Source organism: Hyaena hyaena, unplaced genomic scaffold (genome assembly GCF_003009895.1).
Source record: "Hyaena hyaena isolate Hyena2069 unplaced genomic scaffold, ASM300989v1 scaffold_639, whole genome shotgun sequence".
Taxonomy (NCBI): Eukaryota; Metazoa; Chordata; class Mammalia; order Carnivora; family Hyaenidae; genus Hyaena; species Hyaena hyaena.
The window spans coordinates 42,405-63,008 of NW_024081271.1; the positions used below are offsets into that span (position 1 = coordinate 42,405).

Below are 20,604 nucleotides of genomic sequence, written 5' to 3' on the forward strand. Positions count from 1 at the left end.
CCAGTGGGAAGATAAGGACATTTAAAAGTGCATCTCCAGGAGGTATCATCACCAGATCAGCGTCCTCTTCCTGGCCTTGACCTATAGGGTACCTGTAGTCACTAACAAAGGTTTGCAGATAGACATATTTCAGGTACTTTTTGTCTTTAGGTTAAGGAGTGCATGGGAGTATGTTGGTGTACGTGTGTGTGTTTGTGTGTGCGCGCGCGGAGGGAGGGAGGAAGGAGGCAATGTGTGCATCACTTCTTCAGAGACGCCCTCCCTGACCTCTTCGGTTAGGTGACGTTTGCCTCCCCACCCTCAGAGCACCTAATTCTCCCTCTCTGCGCCGATCAGAGCTTTACTTGCATTAATGCCCGTCTCCCCTGCTAGATGGTAAACTGCGCGAGGTAAGGAACCCAACATGTTCCCGGTCACCCCTGTAGGATGCCCAAAGCATCACAGTCATTCCACGAACAGGTCTTCGACATTTCTGAGGCGGGCTGGGGCTGCCGACGACCCCCGGTGGGCCTCAGCCGGCTCGGGTGGCCCTACGCCACCGTGGACGAACTCCCCGCCCACCAACTGCCGGGCCAGGCGGGGCGGGGTAGGGCGCGGCAGGCGGCGCGCGGCGGGGCGCTCTCGCGGGGCGGGGGTGGGGAGGGGTGCCTCCTGCTCGGCGTGGGCGCGGCCGGGAGAGGAGACGGGGGAAGCCGGGGAGGGAGCGGGCCGACGCGTGGCCACGGCTGGGCCAATGAGCGCCGGCCGGGCGGGGCTCGCCGTCGGCGGCCCGGGCGCGCGCGGGGCTGGGCGTGCCAGCGGGTGACGCGCCCGGCCGGTCGGGCCAATAGGCTCGCGGTGGCGGGCGGCCGGGTGCTGTAGGACGCTAACCGGAGGCCGGCCGGACAGACTGACGTTCGGCTTCAACGAGGAAGGCGCGTGGCGGGGATGGCGCTGGCGCGGGCCTGGAAGCAAATGTCCTGGTTCTACTACCAGTATCTGCTGGTCACGGCACTCTACATGCTGGAGCCCTGGGAGCGGACTGTGTTCAGTATCCTGCCCAGGCCGCGGGCGCGGAGGGTGCGGGGGGGTGCGGGGGGTGGGGGGAGCGCAGCCGGGCGGCATCCTCCTGGGCCCTGGCGCCGTGGGGTGGGGGGCGGAGAGGCGGCTCTGCGGGGACGGCGCGCGCGCGGACTCGCCTCTTCGCTGCGGACGCGCGGGGCGGAGGTCTCGGGGCCCAAGGGCGGCGCTCCTGCGGCTGGTGGGGGCTGTAACTTTTGCTCCGAGGTCGTCAGCGAGTCGCTGGAGCCGAGGTAGAAGCGGTTGTGTTACTGGAGGAAATCCCCTAGGGCGATGTCTAACCTGGTTTGTCCTCGCCTGCGCTTCGGCCGCGCCTGCCTTTGGTTTAGTCCCCTTTTCTTTGGGAGGCAGGGACCGTGGAAGTGGAGCCGATCGCTCCTGGCTTTGGACGCCTTTGACCTTTAATTGTCCCCGAGTTAGCCGACTTCGGTCCTCGTGAGAATGCTAACCAGTTTACTAGACTTTTAGAATCATGTGAATTTGTGTTTGTGACACCCCAGTAGTTTTTTAAAAAGTAGTTTGTTGTACCTTTTTGGTCTTCAAGATGGGTAGCTTAAAAAGTGTGTTTTATTCATTAAGTTTCTGTTTTCACAGTCCACAGAAGTCAAGCCCGGAAGGGAATTTGTGGTTAGTTGTAAAGCGTGTTTGAAACGGTGTTTTCATAGATAGCTAATAAATACTTGTTAATGACTATTGAATGGTCACTAGGAGCCAAGCAACAGTGGTATCTTGCCTGTATTTTAACTCATCTAACTTTTGTAACAATCCCACTTAATAAGCAAGGTTGTGTAAATAGGCTTTCTGAAGTCTGTGATGTTTGTGTTTTCATTTGCAGAATATAGTAATAATGAGCTGTGGCTTTTGAAATTTGGGGGCCAATATAAAAAATATTTCACATAACGTGTACTTCATACGGGGTCTCTGTTTTTAATTGAAGTATAGTTAACACAATGCTCCATTAGTTTTAGGTATACGACATAGCGATTTGACAACTCTGTATGTTACGCGGGCTCCTTTTCAATATGGTTTAGTTTGGAGCAGCTTCAGAATAGCTTTGCAAATGCATTGTTGCATTCCGGTGGAGTGACTGAGATCATGTCATTCCAAGCATTAATAAGTGTGCTTATAGGTATTGAACTAGCATAAGATTGTAATCAGAGCTGGGTTTTTGTTGTTGTTGTTTCAACACTTTGGAGGACTCTTAAGCTGCTTACAAGAAAAATTATTTATTTTTATTATTGTTTCTTTCTAAAGCTTTCCAGAATTTAAGAACCATAATTTTGGATTTAAAGTCTGAATGTAGAGTGTGCTCTGTTTTCCTGCACCATTTATTTGCAGATAGAACCCTAAGTTCTATAGGTTAGAGATCATCAAGTCATCTCTGTAAAATGTATACTAAAATACAGAAGCACAGACTTCTTGACTCAGTTAAAATCTTTAAAAAAAAAAAAAAGATTTATATATGCGTTTACTTAAGTAATCTCTACACCCAACATGGGGCTCGAACTCACAACCCTGAGATTAAGAGCCACATTCTCTTCCGAGTCAGCCAAGTGTCCCTCAGTTAAAATCCATTTAAAAGTGAATTTAGGGGTGCCTGGGTGGCTCTTGATTTGGCTCAGGTCGTGATCTCTCACTGGTTTGTGAAATTCAGGCTGCCTCCCCCACCCCCTCCCTTGGACTCTGTGCTGACAGCGGAGCCTCCCTGAGATTCTCTCTCTTTCTCAAAATAAACATTTTTTAAAAAGTGAATTTAAACAATGTTGCATTAAATCGATACTCTTTAAATAGGAGGTAGAATGTAGAGCTCACTATCAGAGTCCATCAAAGGTTTTACTCTTAAAAGCTTTTGTTTGGATACATGCTACAATGTCACTGGTTTTAAGGTTTTCCTGTTATTATATTGCAATAGTAATAGTGTCCTGTAAATAAACCAGATGATAGCTTTGGGGGGGGTGGGGTGGCGGAGTAAATCATTAAATGAAATATAGTGCGTCTTGTAGATTTTTCCCTTTGAAGCTTTTGATTTCTCATTGTTTTTTGTGACCAAGTGATTTCAGTTTTTAAAAAAACTAGTGAGAACTGCAGTCAACTATCATCAGGTACTGATGATAAAACCCATGGTTTTAAACCCAAGGTTAAAAAAATCTATTCTTTCAAAGTTCACATTATTGAATTGACCCAAGGTGGAAATGTAATCTTTTTGACATAAGCCAGTCTTAAATTACTATCAGCTGTTGTGCCTCTATTATTCCAGCTGAACTTCTTTTTTTAAAAAATATATTTATTTATTTATTTCTAGGAGAGAGAGAGAGAGAGACAGCGTGAGCAGGGGAGGGTCAGAGAGAGAGGGAGACACAGACTCTGAAATAGGCTCCAGGCTCTGAGCTGGCAGTCAGCACAGAGCCCGACGCGGGGCTCGAACCCTTGAACCGCGAGATCATGACCTAAGCGAAAGTCGGACGCTTAACCGACTAAGCCACCCAGGCTCCCCAACTAATCCATACATTTTTCTAGGGGCATCCTTAAACTTCTGAATTTGCTTCTCTGTGTCTCCCAAATGAAATAGCTCGAAGGTAGTTAATGGTTGTAAATTGGAAGGTCAATCCCAGTTGAATATGAGGGTTTTTGAAATTACCTGAGTAAGGACATTGTCACAAAAATAATTTTAAATATATTTTTAAGGAAATGCATCTGTGTCAAGTCAGGCACACTTCGAATGGTTCTTGAAAGAATAAGGTTTAAAAATCCGTTTTGTACATCATTCCATGCTAGGGCCCGTATCTTAAATTTTCTCATCATCTGCTTTCTGTTACCATATTTGAAATGATACATTAGCTTTTGGTTTGTCAACCAAGACTTGAACATATTCCATGTGCAGACAAGGTGTCTGTCGTGCACTAGAAGGGGATGTGACACCTGATTAAAACAGAAGGTAACAATTGAGTGAATGGAAGGAGGGCAGAGTAGTATTACAGTGAATACTACAGCGGAGCCTGCGGACTGAAATCCATGGAGCTCCATCTCCAGAGTAGAAGCTTTAACAGGTTTCGAAATCCCCCTTTCCCTCTGGGCAGCCATTAGTGGGAAAGGAAAAGACCAGGTTTTGTAATTAAGTCAAGTTTGGTAACCAGTGAGGCACTCCCTGTAGTGTCTCACTGAGTAACATTGTAACTGTGCTGTTGAGGAGTGGTGTGGGAAAATAAAAAATACCTTGTTAAAATAACTCGAACAGTAAGTAAAAGTTATTTAGCTTTTTTTTTTTTAGATTTAAAAAAAAAAAGGGCTTTATTCTGTAACCACTGAGCTATATTTGCCATCCTTCTATGGCTTCTTATGTTTCCATGACATTTTATACTTCTGTTTATTTTAAGCAAAATGTGGGCAGTTTTTTGGTTTATGTTAGGAACTAGATTTACCCTGAAAGACAATCTATGTTTCTTCAAAGAAAAAAACTTTCTGAACCCCAGTGCCAGGCACACAGTGCTTGAGAAACATTTGTTTGTATATTGATCTGTCATTTCAAAGGAATTGCAGGAGTATTTGGGAATGGTAAAAGAGATCTGGTTTTAAACCAGATTTGGGTAGTTTTGGAGCTTGGCTGTTTCTGATGAACAAAATTCAGTTCTTGGAGAGAATTCAAATCAAAAGAAGTAGAAAATGCTATAGAGTGGAAGAACTTCTTTGATTTATTTTAACAAATGTTAACAAAATTTGCATCGTTCTATGTATTCCTTTGTCAAATATGTATGTTTGCTGACTTCTGCATTTCACAAGAATTAAGTACTTCCTAATTGCCAGTTACAGTTCTAGGTGGTGGGGGTATGACTGACCCAACAGATAAAAATATTTATTCTAATGCCACTAAATAAATAAGTGAAAAATATAGACTATTAGATTGCTATAGCTGTTCTAGAGAAAATCAAAAGAGGATAAGAAAGTAGGAAAGAGTGTTTTTCCGTTTTGGCTAGAGTGGTCAGGAGGGGCATTTAGAAAGATTTAAGCTGGGGGAGAATTCCAGGGGAATGAGCATTCTGGGCAGAAGGGACAGCAAGTATGAATGCCCCCAAACACCAGCCTGTCTATTGTGTTTGACAGACAGCCAGGCGACCGGCGCGGCTGGGGCAGAGTGAAGGGACATACCAGTAGTAGGAGAGGAGGTCAGATGGTCAGATCCTCCTAGGCACTGGATTAAGAGTTCACAAGATGAGGGGACCTGCTCATACCTTTTGAGTAGAATCACTCAAATCCAGTAACAATTTTCTCATTGATGTTTTAATATTTAATAAACTAGGAAAGTAAGCCATAAAAGCATACATGGCTGCCCGAGGCTCAAAGCTCTTTTCATTTTTTTTTTTTTAATATTTTTATTTATTTCTAGGAGAGAGAGAGAGAGACAGCGTGAGCAGGGGAGGGTCAGAGAGAGAAGGAGTCACAGACTGAAACAGGCTCCAGGCTCTGAGCTGGCAGTCAGCACAGAGCCCGACGCGGGGCTCGAACCCACAAACCGCGAGATCATGACCTAAGCGAAAGTCGGACACTTAACCGACTAAGCCACCCAGGCGCCCCAAGCTCTTTTCATTTTGAATGGAAAAAAATACATCCTAGAACCATTTTTTTTCCAAACCTCATTATTCATGTACCAAGTTCTGTGAGTTTCCAAGAAGATGGACTTGATGTCTCCAAGGAAATTAGAGCCAAGTCTTAGGAAAAATTAGGATTTACACGTGTTCTCAGATGGGTCCACCCTGGGGTCATTGCAGTAGAGTGAGCTGGGCAAAACGTGCCTTGGGAAGCAGGGCAGGAAGAACGCGGGAACTGAGAGTGCTCAGAGAACTTTCAGGGAGGTAGTTGAGTGCTTTGGTGTTTTGTTTTCTCCGCGCCCCCCCCTCCCCCCCAAGATGGGAAGAAGGTGTAACCTGGGGTGCAGAGGTGTGCTGGGGTGCCAGACTGACTGGAGCAGGGATTCTTTAAGGCAGAAGTGGGACATTAAGTTGAGAAAGCAGATTAGGGCCATTTGTTAATTCACCAGATGCTTCTGCGTGCACATCTTGTACCGGATGCTGGTTAGGTGCTGGTGATACATCCGAGCAGATGAGACAAAGACCCCTGTCCTTGTGGAATGTTTATAATTGAATTACAGAGTATGCTAGGTGGTAAGTGTTGTGGAAGACAGAGAAGTAGGTCAGTGGGATAAGAGAAATGTGCAGACGGGATGGAGTCATCGTTTCTAAAGAGGGTATCAGGGGAGGCTTCCCTGAGAAGCAGTATTTGAGTAAAAGCATAAAGGAAGTGATGGAGTTAGAGGGTAGAAATCTAAGGAAAGAGCATAGGTGGCAGGGGAACAGCCAGGGCAGGTCCCTGAGTCCAGAGCCTGCGTGGCATGTATGCACGCCATCACCCAGGCAGGTGTGGCTGAAGCCGAGTGACCACGGGGGAGAGGGCAGAGTCCGTGGACATCCTGGTGGTCATAGTAAGGATTTTGGCTTTTAATCTTAGTTGAAATAGATGCTCATAGAAGGTTTTTGAGAGGAGTGACCCAATCTAAGTTTGAAAAGGTTTTGTTTAATAGTTGCAGGGTTTGGGCAAGATTAAGGGTGGTGAGAGGAGGCAAGGGGTAGAAGCAAAGATAGGTAGGTATTTTGGATTGAGGTAGGCTTTGCATGATAATGAAAAAGAGCATTCAAAATTTTAAGGTGTGTACTATGTCAATAGCAGTAAGTTAATTTATTTTCACAGAGTTTTGCTGTATCCTTAAATGCTAACACCTAGAATTGAGAAGAAATTTTCTTTGCATCTCAAAGTATTTGAGTCTAGAATATGAATTTTTAAATGGTAAATAAAAATAGATATACACCCTCATGGTTCAGAAGTCAAAAGGCACCAAAAAGGTAGGTGGTCTTCTTTGCTTTGCACATAGCCACCTCAGGACAGCCCACGTCACCAGTTGCCTGTGTCTCTCTCCTGAGGTATTCTGTGAAAACCTGGAAAATGCACTTGAGCCATTTCTAATAGTGCCTGGTTTGGTGAAATCAGGGTTTTTATAAGCCAATGGAGAGGTGTTTGAGGAGTAAAGTTTCCATGCCATTTTTGGAGGCACTGGTAACTAGGTTAGTATCTCTTTCTGTGTATTTGCTGTGTAACATGTTTTTATAAATAAACACAACAAACAAAACAAAATTGACCAAGAAAACCCCTATATTTTGGCCAGAGGGGAACTTTAGATCACGGTCTGTCTTTGGCAGAGCTTCCTCTGAGCTATTCAGTAGAGGGGATTATCATTAAAACCCGAGTTCACCAGAGCCTTCTACTAGAATTTTCTTCTCAATGAGTGCCTCTTTTGAAGAAAATGTTTGTATGTACAGAATCCTTTGATACTTTAACTAGAGTTCCAGTAAAAATCAGCATGTGGTTTGATGATTAGGCAAAAACAAATATTTTTAATGTTTCTTTGTTTTTGAGAGAGAGAAAGAGCATGAGCAAGGAAGGGGCACAGAGTGAGAGGGGGACAGAGGGTCCGAAGCAGGTTCTGTGCTGACAGCAGAGAGACCAATTTGGGGCTTGAACTCATGAACCAAGAGATCATGACTTGAGCCAAAGTCAGATGCTTAACCAACTGAGCCACCAAGATGCTTCTAGGCAAAATTCTTAAAGTCAGAGAAAGTTACTTCTAGAAAGATATTTAGTAAATCAGTGCCTTTTAGAAAGATTTATCAAGGTATTTTTAAACAAAATTTGATTTCAGAATAATGTTGAAATAGTCTGAACATTGCCTTCAGACTTACGGAGAAAAAAAATTTCTTCCCAGCAATCTTCAGTCTTTTATATTTCATGCATTTTCTTTTGAGCTTCCTTTTGTAGAAATGAATGCAGCTTTCTGTTACAAGGGAGAGCTGAAGAGGAGGAAGCAGAGGTGAGAATAATTTTAACTGATAAATTAATACTTCAGGCCTCCACCCCAGTGGTATTTAGGCTTTCTGTTTGTGTAGCCCCTATAAGAACAAAAAGCATGTTGTAATGGGTATTATCTTGCTCATTTAAGTTGACATTTGAAAACATTTATATTCCATAGTAAATTTAAACAGTTACAATGGACTTAATTCCTTGCTTTTCACATATGTATTTTATTATTGTGTGTGTGTGTGTGTGTGTGTGTGTGTGTTAGAGGGAAAGTGTAAATGGGGGAGGTGCAGAGGGACAGAGAGAATCCTAAGCAAGCTCCGTGCTCAGCGTGAAACCTGATGTGGGGCTCTATCCCACATCCCTGGGATCATGACTTGAGCCCAAATCATGAGTCAGACGCTTAACTGACTGAGTCACGCAGGTGCCCCTATGATTGTATATTTTTTTGTTAAAACCTTGAAACTGTATTTTCTCTTGTACAATTCATAGAAAATGTCTCTCTCATAACCTCTTTGGCAAAACCAGTCCTCCTTGTGAAGCTAAATAGGCAAAATCAACCTTAATTTCTGTCAGAAAAAGCTCAGTACCATTTTTCTGCTCAAGTAATTGTTACATAAATACTTTTACTCTTCTCTGACCTTTTTTTTTTTTTTTAACTTTATGACTTTATTTGACAATCAGTGGATAGTTCTCATCCATATTGATTGTAGATGTTTCAAAGTGGTGACAGGTACATAGATAACCAGTGTACTAATGCTCATTTGGCGAATCTCCATCCTTGTGTTTTCTGGACAACCGCACGGGTATGCTGCGGGACACTCCTCATTCCTCGGACTCACACAGCTCTGTGGGGACCCGCATCCACCTCTGGATTTCCCGTCTTCTTCAGGGCAACTTTCTAGACTTGGCACACTTCTTGAACCCCATTCCATGGGTGCCCTTTTAAGTGCTGACATTGTATTCTCTGGTCACTACCTCGTCGATGGCAGAAAGGCCCTTCCTCTCACCATCCTTTGTAGGAGCCATTCTGTCAGGCCCAGGCTGGAACACTGTCAATTCTGAATTTAAATTATTAAATGGAGAGATTGATGAAGATTGTAGCTGTGCCAGGAGTTGGAAAAAAGTATAGCTCAAGTTAGTTACTATTCCTTTGTTTGCTGTCCCCAGAGTTACTTTATACCCCAGGGAAATGCAGAATTGTAGGATTCAGGAAGTAAAATGGTAGAAATGAAGTTGTAAAGGGTGGTGGGAAGGAGATCAGGATAATGCTCAGATCAGCTTTAGGAGACAGTACAGTGGCACCTGCAGATGTGTAAACCCTGCGCCTTAACAGATCCTAACCCCCTGGAAAGGCTTCTTATATCTCCAAGGCTCCTGTGCTTTAGTTCAAAGGCAGCTGCTCTGGCCTGTTTTACCCTGCCTTGATGTTTCCTTGGCTCAGTGAAAATGTTAGAATATCCCTTATCTGTACTCCTTTGGATATTACAATTTTTTCTTTAGTAGTTCTCAGGGAAGGTGAAAGATGAATAAAACTGTATTACACAAGAACTGTGTGTGTGTGTGTGTGTGTGTGTGTGTGTGTGTGTGTGTACACACACGAACTTAGGACCCTGAGATCAAATCACATGCTCTACAGACTGAGCCGGCCAGGCATCTCATCCACTACAGATTCTAAAAGACTTTGTGATGCACCTCCTAGGCTTTAACATTTATAGTACTTAAGAGCAAAGATAAGATGGATTCTTTTGTGAAAAAACAACAAAAAAACCAATGCTCAAATTTAATAGTTAAAACTGTATGTTCTGGAAGATCTACTTAATAGAGCATATATACTTTTCATAAATTGGAACACTTAAAAAATAGTAGTTATGAAATGATAGTGTTTACCATGCTATGAGAAGTAGAATTACTTTTCTAATTTTCAGTCACTTGAGCGTCTGACTTCGGCCCAGGTCATTATCTCACTGCTCTTGGGTTCAAGCCCCATGTCCGGCTCTGTGCTGACAGCTCAGAGCCTAGAGCCTGCTTTAGAGTCTATGTCTCCCTCTCTCTCTGCCCGTCCTGCACTCATACTCTCTCTGTCTCTCTCTCTCAAAAGAAATAAAACATTTAAAAATAGTAGAATTACTACTAATAAAATAATTTTGGCCATCACATGTCAGGTGTTCCTGAAAACAATCCCCAAATTATAGGGTTTATGAGAGAATAGTACTAGAGCAGACCACTCAAAATCCATACAACTTAGTAAGCAAGCACTAACTAAAACAATAATTGGCATCTTGGAGGGATAACTTGGATAGCCCAAGTAGGCAGGCTGGTGGCTTCCTCAGAGGACATTAAAAATGCATGGCCAGAACTGACTCGAAATGCTAAGTAGCATAGTGTGGGCTACCATTGAAGAGGTACAGGAGTCAGTTCAACCTGCCACTAGCTAAGAATTGTGCTAGCCTGAAGCTGTGCCTTTCTGTACAGGGAGCCTGGGTACAGATATGAACTTTAATTTTCTTAAAATAGGACTCAAAGGATTCCTGTCTGTGCAGCAGCTAAGTTAAAGGATGTTTCTTGCTGAAGGTTATAATTCTTCTCCCACTAATATGGCTCCCCTAATTTATCAAAAATCTTGTATGAAACAATGCAGCTCCCATGTTGCTAGTCATGTGTGAACTAGCTGATGTTCCAGGAATGTGTCACAGCAGGTTATATTTCAGAGCAGATGGGGAGTGTCTGTCCCCGCGATCCTGGGACTTCAAATCTGCATGAAATTAACAGAAGCTTTAATTATAAAGGTGCACAGGATACATAGCCTGGGTGTCTCTGGGCTCAGAGCTGCAAACCATTTCCAGGACTTCAGTTCAGGGTTGAACATGGTCATTGCTGGTTTCAGCAGCATGCTTCTTTGTTTGTTTAGTTTTTAAAGAGTTTGTCTTCACGTTGTAGTTTCTAAAATCAATGTCCATCCTTTGGTGTAATCACACTACAGAAAGTTCAGAGAATGTGTTTTGCTTGCTAAATATTATCTTCTGATGCAAATGTGAAGTCCTTTAATATGATCCATGAATATCAAATTGACTAACATACACAGGACTGTAAGAGTATCAGTATCTTCTACTTGCTTTTATTTTAAGGTAACCAGAAAAGTATCAAGAGATAGTTGATATGTTTTGTAAAAGTACACTTATTATTTATAGGTTTTTTAAAATTAATTTTTAATTTTGATTTGAGTATAGTTAATAGGCAGTGTTATATGAGTTTTGGGTGTACAATACAGTGATTCAATAATTCTGTATATTACTCAGTGCTCATCATGATAAGTGTGCTCTTAATCCCCATCACCTACTTCTCTCATCCTCCCACCCAACTCCTCTTGACTGACCATCAGTGGTTCTCTATAGTTAAGAGTCTCTTTTTTTGTTTGTTTCACTCTACTTTGTTTGTTTCTCTCCTCTGCTCGTTTGTTTTGTTTCTTAAATTGTACATATGAATGCAATCATGCGGTATGTGTCTTTCTCTGATTGGCTTATTTCTCTTGGGCATTATACTCTAGCTCTATCCATGTTGCAAATGGCAAGAATCAATGCATTGAAATTATTTAGATTAGTGAAGAGGTAGGAGTTGTACCTGCTGGAACAGAGGTCCGTGGCTTTTTCCCAAGGAGAAACCACTTTTGATTTCTCCAAAGTCTTGTGAATAGGTTACTAAGGTAGGCAGTGGTGGTGCAGTTACTGGTTGGGACAGAAAGTGTTAATTGCTGTGGTCTTGCCTCTGATGTACTCTACTTATCTTTAAAGCATTTCCTCTCTTTGTTACCAGGTTTTTTTTTTTTTTTTTTTTTTAGTCTTTGGGAAAAGGGTTGGGTGTGGCCCTTATGGGCAAAAGAAAATCTTTATTTTTCCTCTCTAGCTGGAAACTTATCAGCTGATGATTAGGTAGGGATCTCTGTTAAAGAAACAGCAGACACCTTGCAGCTATATGGTCTCACTTCTGTTTGCTTTTAAATCCACTGAACCCATAAAATATTTATGTTATATTCGGGTTATAAATAACCTCTGGTTGTTCATTCAGTCCTTGAACAAACATTTATCTTCAGCGCCTGCACATATCCTGGCACATTATCTGCTCAGTTCTTGAATGATTTATGAAGTACCTGCTTTAGCAATACACTACAGCTGCAAGCAAAGGAGCAGCTGAGCTGTCATGCTCTTGCTCTTAAACACAATTCAGTGGTAGATGCAGTTAAGAACACACAAAGCTTTTTTTTTTTTTAGTTTTTGAGGTTTTTTTGGTTATATTCTAGATTTTGCTAGCTTTATTCTATACTTCTTGAATCATATAGCCCCCTCTAGAATGTCAACCCAGTTACCTTGGGTACTGCTACTGGTATGTATATTATTCAGACAACAGTAAGGGTTTGGTAGATAGAAAGATTCTGTCATTTTGAGTATTGCCTTCCAATGTATGTGTTACAAAACATTGATGATTTACATTTTTTCTGTGTATGTGAAACAAGATTACATTAAGGGTGGTTGAGTGCCTGCTCCATGCAAGTGAGATCCTAAGATGTTAATGCAGGAAGTGGCCTCACTTTATGGAGAAGAAACTCCATTCCAGAGGGATTGTGATGTCCCAGAATTGTACTGTAAATTAATAACAAATTAGTAGGAGGGTGACCTCAGGCAATTCCCAAACATTGTCTGAGTCATGATGTTAAATGTCTAAGCCCTCAAACAGTAGGTTTAAAAAAATTTTTTTTAATCTTTATTTTTGAGAGAGAGGGAGAGAGAGACACAGTGTGAGTGGGGGAGGGGTGGAAAGAGAGGGAGACAAAGAATCTGAAACAGGCTTTAGGCATTGAGCTGTCAGCATAGAGCCTGATGCAGGGCTCAAACTCAAAAACCGTGAGTCATGACCTGAGCCTAAGTCGGATGCTTAACTAACTGAGCCACCCAAATGCCCCTCAAATAATCGTATTAATAAGGTTTATATTGCCTTTTGTTTGCAGAATAGATTTGATTCAAAATTCTCATGTGAACCCTGAAATGTAGGTGATGTGTCCTTATTTTATAGATAAGGAGACTGGTAATCAGAGAGTTTTTGACACAATCAGAAGTTGGCAGAGTCACAGCTCAAACCTAGGTTTCCTCCAGTGTCCTGGTGTTTCCAGAACTCATTTTTTTGTACTTTACAGTATGTGGAGTATACTTTAAACTTTAAGAGGTGTATTAAAGAAAGCAATGGATTGAGAAATCCTATCAAATACCAGATAGCAAATTATAGGTAATGTACTCTGTGAGGACACTTCTAACGAGATGAACCTCACACATTCCCTAACTTTGCAAATGTCACAATAAAACCAGTGCATCAGTAAAACTACCATTTTAAATGGTGTCGAGCATAGTCTCAGGGAATATTCAACTCAGTTACACTGGTCCTATTTCAAATGCATTGCTTAAATTGGCATTTGTAGAAAGCTACTCATAAAAGGGGCCTTCTTTCTGCACTTTTTTGCAAGGTGATTATTAAGGGATGTAGAAGTTCCTCATGGTCCTGTTGTCTACTTACTCGCCTAGTGTGAGTTGTATAGCCATTGTTTAGTTAAGTTGGTTTTAAATATTTTACATTTAAGAGCTTTAAGATAAATTTTGGGAATAATTTTGACATTTGATTATATAAAAAACTTAACTCTTGAAGCTTATTTAGTTACTGTGATGCTGGAAATAATTAGAAATAGGCTCAGAATATAGAAACATTTTTTGGGGGAGACACAGGATAAAAGTTAAATTTAATAAGTGGCTATGAACGAAAGGTTAGGTTAAGGTTTTTTTTTTATTAAGTAATTCTTTGAGCAGCTTATCAATTGGCATTTTTGCATCTAGGCTCAAGTGACTTTCAGTACTTTTCTGTTGATCTTGGCCAGAATTGAGAATTGTTTCTGAGAGCTAAGACTTTCAATTTATTTCCTAGTAACAAAGTAGACCCAGTGAAGTCTAACTCATATTTTGTAAGGGAGACAAATCCTTCACACGCAAGAGTTTTTAGTCCAGTACTATACGTAGCTTCATTTTCCTTTACAGTTCTTATTTAGAAAAGTAATTGACTCTTCAGGCATACTCTATAAAGAATAATATAGTGAATGTGCATATAGTACCAAGTAGGTGAAGAAAAACATTACTCATACATTTGAAGCTTCATTTATTCCCCTTCTAAGTTGCTTCTCCCTTCTTCCTCTCCCCATTTCACCTCACCAAGTAACCATCCTGAATTTAGCATATGTAATCATCATTTGTTTCCCACTGCTTTTCCTCCATATGTATATGCATCACAGCATAATGCTATATATACAGTCATGAATTCTAGTATCTTATGTTTTAATCAGGCAGAAAACCTTTTCAAGTTTGATAAGTTCCTTTTTTTTTTTTTTTAGACATTTTTAAAAATTTTTTTTTAATGTTTTATTTATTTTTAGGAGAGAGAGAGAGACAGCGTGAGCAGGGGAGGGTCAAAGAGAGAGGGAGTCACAGGCTGAAACAGGCTCCAGGCTCTGAGCTGGCAGTCAGCACGGAGCCCGACGCGGGGCTCGAACCCACGAACTGCGAGATCATGACCTAAGCGAAAGTCGGACGCTTAACCGACTAAGCCACCCAGGCGCCCCATCAAGTTTGATAAGTTCTTATTTCACTTGCAATACATAAAATTTGAGAGAGAGCGAGAGCACGAGAGGGGGAGGGACAGAGAGAAAGGGGGACAGGATTTGAGCAGGATCTGCACTGTCAGCAGAGCCTGATGGGGGGGCTCAAACTCACGAACTGCGAGATCATGACCTGAGCTGAAGTTGGAGACTTAACCGACTGAGCCATCCAGGTGCCCCACAAAACATGTATTTATATGCATAGAATAATTTAAAATTTTGACACTTTAGTGTTCACAAATAGAGTTTAAGTTTCAGATTCTTATCTTAGAGTAATCTGTTAAGGTAGTTTATACATGCTTCTTAACCGATATAGTCTCCATACTAAATTAAATAATTATAATTAGATTTATAATATAAAGAGTATGTAATATAATCATTCAAATGACTGTTTTTAGTAATCATTTCCTACTTGACTGAATTTGAACCAGTGACCTGAAGGTCTTTACTGTACCATTTCCTTTATTTGGTATGTATACTTAAATAAAAGCTGTAAAAAAAAAAATCTAAAAAAAACACTTTGAAAATACAGTACTGCTTAGAAATGGACTTTTATTTTTTTCTGTAGTCACCATAAAGTTTTTCATCATAGTAATGTGTGGAATGTGTAGAAAGCACCACAATGAATCTAGAATCGAATGATATTTCTTGAGTGATTTCATTATTCATCCAATATTTATTGACATGTGTTATGTTGGGAGATACAGAAATAATAAGACATTGTTCCTGTGCTCAAGGAGTTGATAATCTGGATGAGATAAATACGTTGAAAAAAAGAGGTTATGTCAAGTGAGAAGTGCTGAATTATATGAATAAAGAGATTTATGAGCAGTAGGGCCAGGAGGTGGGGACTAAGAATGGGAAACATATGAACGCTAGAGAAGGCCTCCTGTGAGCGCTAACTACGCGAACTCTAAGAATTTATTGGGTTTGACTAGAAGGAAGAGGATTTTTCATATATACGAAGGTATGCATCGTGGTTACGAACACAGATTTTTGTGTGTTGGAATTGGGCCCATTGCTTCCTCTGATTTTGAGATTCAGGGTTATTTGAACTTGCGGGAGTATTTTAACACAGTGTTGGGCACACACTAGACATTCACAGAATGAAAGCCGCTATTACTACTATTATCCTCACTCCTGTTATGATTGAATCATAAGCAGAAGCAGAGCAGTATGAAAATATAGAGCATTGTTTTCCAAGACTCACGTAATATGGCTGTGAGCAGGACATGTTTGTCGGGAATTATTTGGAGTGTTGGAAGTACAAGGGAAAAGTAGTATAGTAGGTGGTGTTCTTGGTCTTCACCTCAACCCCCTCCACTTGCTGATGCATCGCTCCTCTCTTGTCTGCTCATTCTATCTGTCTGTCCCATTCTTCAGAATATTGGCCTTGGCCACAGCAGCTGTCTTACCCAGGTGGGTTTTTCTCACCCAGTTCTGCAGCCAATGATTGACAGATAAAGGGACACAAAAAGCCAGTCCTCTCGCCTCAAAGCAAAACCAACATGTGGTATAATTCAGGCTCCAGAGCGTCCTATGGGAGCTGAGCCCCTGAACCTACTTAACTTTTCCTCCCTTTTCTCTTCTGCTCTACTCACTCCTTTTTTTGCTAAAACTCCCTCAAGAATAACTTGTAGAAGAATCCCTGACCCAATCTCTCAATTTCTGTCTGCTGCTATGGGTTCCAACCCATACTTTGGACTAGGTTGGAAAGGTCCTTGGATGTTTTGGCTTACAGTTACAAGTGTTGTCCTATTGGGAAGCCTGTGTGAGCTGACAGCACAGAGCCCGACTTTGGCTCAGGTCATGATCTCCCTCTCCCTCTCCCTCTCCCTCATGAACCCCTGTGAGTGGGGTAGGGACAGAGAGGGAGAGATAATCCCAAGCAAGCTCTGCGCTATCAGCACAGAACTGTATGTGGAGCTTGATCCCAGGAACCATGAGATCATGACCGGAGCCAAAATCAAGGGTCGGACAGCTAACCACCTGAGCCACCCAGGCGCCCCAAAGAGTTGGGTTTTCTAAGTGTCTAAGAGCAGTCGGGGCTGGCGATGGGAAGGGTTAGGCCCATGCAGAGAGTGTGAGTGTCATACTAAGGGGAGCAGTGGGGTGAATGTTTGGGAACAAAATTCACTTTATCTTTTTGTTTGTTTTTTATTATTTATTTATTTAATTTATTTTTCTAATTATCTTACATATGAGGGACAGATAGGGAAAAAGAGCCAGTGACACAGGAAAATGGTGAGAGAGATGTGAGGAGAGTCCTAGAGAAAAGTACCTTAGAGCAGGAAGAGTTTTGAAGAGGAAGGACTGAAACTGCCCATTCAAATAGCCATTGGATTTGGTAGGCGGCCATTGGTGACCTGAGAACAGTGTCAGTAGCCTGCAGGGGTAGAATTTATGTGGTTGTGTGGGTGATGGGTAGAATTTAGATGGTTGTCGAGTGATATGAAAGCAGTAAGGATTTATGGGGCGCCTGGGTGGCTTAGTCGGTTGAGCGTCCGACTTTCGCTTAGGTCATGATCCCGCGGTTCGTGGGTTCGAGCCCCGCGTCGGGCTCTGTGCTGACTGCCAGCTCGGAGCCTGGAGCCTGTTTCAGTCTGTGACTCCCTCTCTCTCTGACCCTCCCCTGCTCACGCTGTCTCTCTCTCTCTCTCTCCCTCCTAGAAATAAAAAAAAAAAAAGAAAGCAGTAAGGATTTAAAAAAAATTTTTTTAATGTTTTTTATTTATTTCTGAGAGAAAGAGAGAGACAGCATGAACAGGGGAGGGTCAGAGAGAGAGGGAGATACAGAATCTGAAACAGGCTCCAGTCTCTGAGCTGGCAGTCAGCACAGAGACCGGCGCGGGGCTCCAACCCACAAACCGTGAGATTATGATGTGAACCGAAGTCGGCCGCTTAACCAACTGAGCCACCCAGGCACACCATTAAGAATTTTTTAAAAGAAATTAAAGGATACATAGAAAGTGGTAGTTTAAGAAAGAACTAGATTAAGGGAGGCTAAAAAGTAAATTTAAAAAATGATTATGGGAGACCTCCATCCACGTTTACTGGATGAGGAGAATGAATTTAGGGCTTGAGTCAGATAGCGTCAGTTTGTGCTCTGGCTCAAAACACAGCTTTAAAAAATTTTTTTAAAAAAATGTTCAGTTTTTCAGAGACAAGAGTGCAATTGGGGGAGGGACAAAGAAAGAGGGAGATACAGAATATGAAGCAGGCTCCAGGCTCTGAGCTGTCAGCACAGAGCCCAACGTGGGGCTTGAACTCACAAACTGTGAGATCGTGATCTGAGCCAAAGTCGGATGCTGAATTGACTGAGCCATCGGGTGCCCCAAAAGACAGCTTCTTGTAGGGCCCTGGACAAGTCACTCAGTGTTTTGTCAGGCTCTGATGAGTAACAGTCATGATAAACATTTGACATGAAAGCTATTAAAGCAAGCAAGATAATATATAAAAGAGGTTTGTCAATTGAACTGTTAAACAAATATTGGTTGGTAGGTAAGCACTTGTTTATTTAAACCCTATCTTTTCGTGCAAGAAGGTAAGGTATTATAGACCTACTATTATGTAGAACTGAAAGGTATGAAAGACAGGAGTGGGGGCAGGGTAGAGAGAGAATATGAATGAATGAATTCATAAAATGTGGTCCCAGTTCAGAAGCGGTTATTCCTTTTAACATGATTAAGTGAGAGCAAAGCAAAAAGCCCTTAGATTTGACATAATTTTTGTTAGCAGTATTTTGTGTGGTCCAAGAGGACGGCCCCTTGTTGATTGGCATGTATACTGTTTCAGTGCCTTTGGAATGAGGAGAAAGGAACACGGTACAGATACTTATTTCGGTTATCAAGATGACTTTTAGGATGTTGCAAAGTTGAGTGATAATGATAATAAATGTTTAACGGTAGCTGGTTCTGTCAGCTTATGTGTTGCTGGGTATATGATTGATCTTAGCTGAGGCGCTCAGACCAGCACTTTTAGCCAAATAGTCTAAATAATTCTAAAATTCTTGGATCAGACATTCTTATCACTGAAGTTGGTAGACCTTTTGAAGTCATGAAATACCACTTAATTCTTTTTTCTGTTTCTTAGGTTGAACAGTGTCACTTTCTGCTTCATTTGAAGCAGTCTGATGTTTTGAAGCATAATGGGAATAGCAGTACCTACCTTGGAAGGTGACAGTGAAGATGAAGTGAGCTACAAAACTAGAATAGTGCCAGGCGCTGTTGATATTAGTGGCTAGCATGGTTGGTTCTTCACATATATGAGAAAGCATTAAGTGAGTAAATAGGTACTTCAACATAAAACAGGTGAAAACTTGTGGAATTTACTTTTGAATAAATTAAGAAGAAGTAAATTGTTTCCTTAACTACAACTCAGATTCCATGCTGGTTTCCATCGTGGGGATGGCTTTGTACACAGGATACGTCTTCATGCCTCAGCACATCATGGCGATCTTGCACTACTTTGAAATTGTACAATGACCGAGATGTGACCAGAATTGAGCGGTTCCTTGGGGAAGATCCATCCTCTGAAGTTGGGCTGAAACTTCATCAGATGTCCTAAGAAACTCTACCAGATGTCAACATAACCAACCCTATGAATATAAAGACTAAAATTCATGAGTAGAACAGGAAAATAATCCTGACTCATGTGTTGTGTTCTTTATTTTTAATTTTAAAAGAGGCTCTTGTATAGTAGTTTTTGTGTATTTTAACATTGTAGTCATTTGTACTTTGATATCAGTATTTTCTTAACCTTTGTGACTGTTTCAATATTACCCCGTGGAAGCTTTTCTTAATGTAACTTTGAGTACATTTTAATTGCCTTCTTTTCTAAAACCCAAAGTCATTAGTTGGGCTTTACTGTTCTTGCTATTGTATGGCATATACATCTGCCTGGATATATTTCTACTCTTGACCAAAGTTTTGTAAGAAACAATACAAGATTTGGGGCAGGGGGATGGGGAGGGAGGATATTTTATTGAGAACTATTTACAAAAGACTTAATCTGTAAGTTTGAACTCAGGAGTACAGTTTTAGCTATCTAGACTCTACTCTTCACAGCTTTTGCTTTAGAAACATTAAAGTATTTCTTAATAATGAAAAAGAAAGATCTTGCTAAAGTTAAAATAAGGAGCATTTCACCATATTTAATTTTTATGTGGACTCATTTCCAGAAAACTTTGGTGATGATTCTTGTGACAAAAGCATTAAATAGCATTAATGGCATTATTATGTAATGCTTATATACCAGAGAGTTTTTAGCAGAAAGTAAATCAGTTTCCTCTGAGGGTTATTATTGACAATGTACTTCCTTAAATTTTGTTTCATGATTGTACTGGGTGCTGCAAATGCATTTGCACATTGCAATAAGATATGATGAGATGAATTGTTAAAAACTATAGCAAAAAGAAATGTAAACTTGGTTAAAATCCTTTCACTCTTTGTATTTTTTTTTAAAGATTTTTATTCCTTAAATGTAAAACAACTACCTGATTTTTTGATGTAAACTCATTAAATTCAAAGAAAAATCAGCCGATGTAGCAATATATTTCCCTCCTGAATGTTAAATATTGGTCTAGTATTTATATTTCGGAATTGATTGTTGTGGACAAGTAAGCAGTAAATACATCTTACAGTGTTTCTTAACATAAAAGTAATGGTAATTGAAAAATACTAGACATTCTAACATGCCTCCCATAATAGTGTTGCAATTTTTAAAAAATGTAAGTATTTTTGGCTCTCCATTTTAAAGACTTGACTTTTGAAGTGTTTTCTTAGCCTAGAGGTATGGAGGAATAGATAAAAGTTTAGTGTTTTCAAAGAGTCCATTTATATCATCACTGTTAAATAGGGTAGTGAAGGTAATATGTAATTATTTAGTTTCAGTATTCATACTGTCTCAAATTGATGAATATGAGGATTTAACTTTGGATTTGTTCAATTAATGCTCAA

At 41.0% G+C, this 20,604-nt stretch overlaps 1 protein-coding gene across 1 annotated transcript; it reads left to right on the forward strand.

The window, feature by feature from the left end:
• The first annotated feature begins 863 nt into the window (after positions 1–863).
• On the forward strand, positions 864–20,183 carry SPTSSA (serine palmitoyltransferase small subunit A). Its single transcript, XM_039216558.1, has 2 exons — positions 864–1,030; positions 19,028–20,183. Exons 1-2 carry the CDS (start codon positions 928–930, stop codon positions 19,129–19,131), a joined length of 207 nt encoding a protein of 68 aa, XP_039072489.1. The 5' UTR covers positions 864–927; the 3' UTR covers positions 19,132–20,183.
• Positions 20,184–20,604: the final 421 nt, after the last annotated feature.

Bases quoted from the DNA above. Each gene is read 5' to 3' on its own strand.
- SPTSSA (XM_039216558.1), top strand. From the start codon at position 928: ATGGCGCTGGCGCGGGCCTGGAAGCAAATGTCCTGGTTCTACTACCAG. The intron at 1,031-19,027 runs GTATCCTGCCCA...ACTACAACTCAG, and splicing joins CTGGGAGCGGACTGTGTTCA to ATTCCATGCTGGTTTCCATC.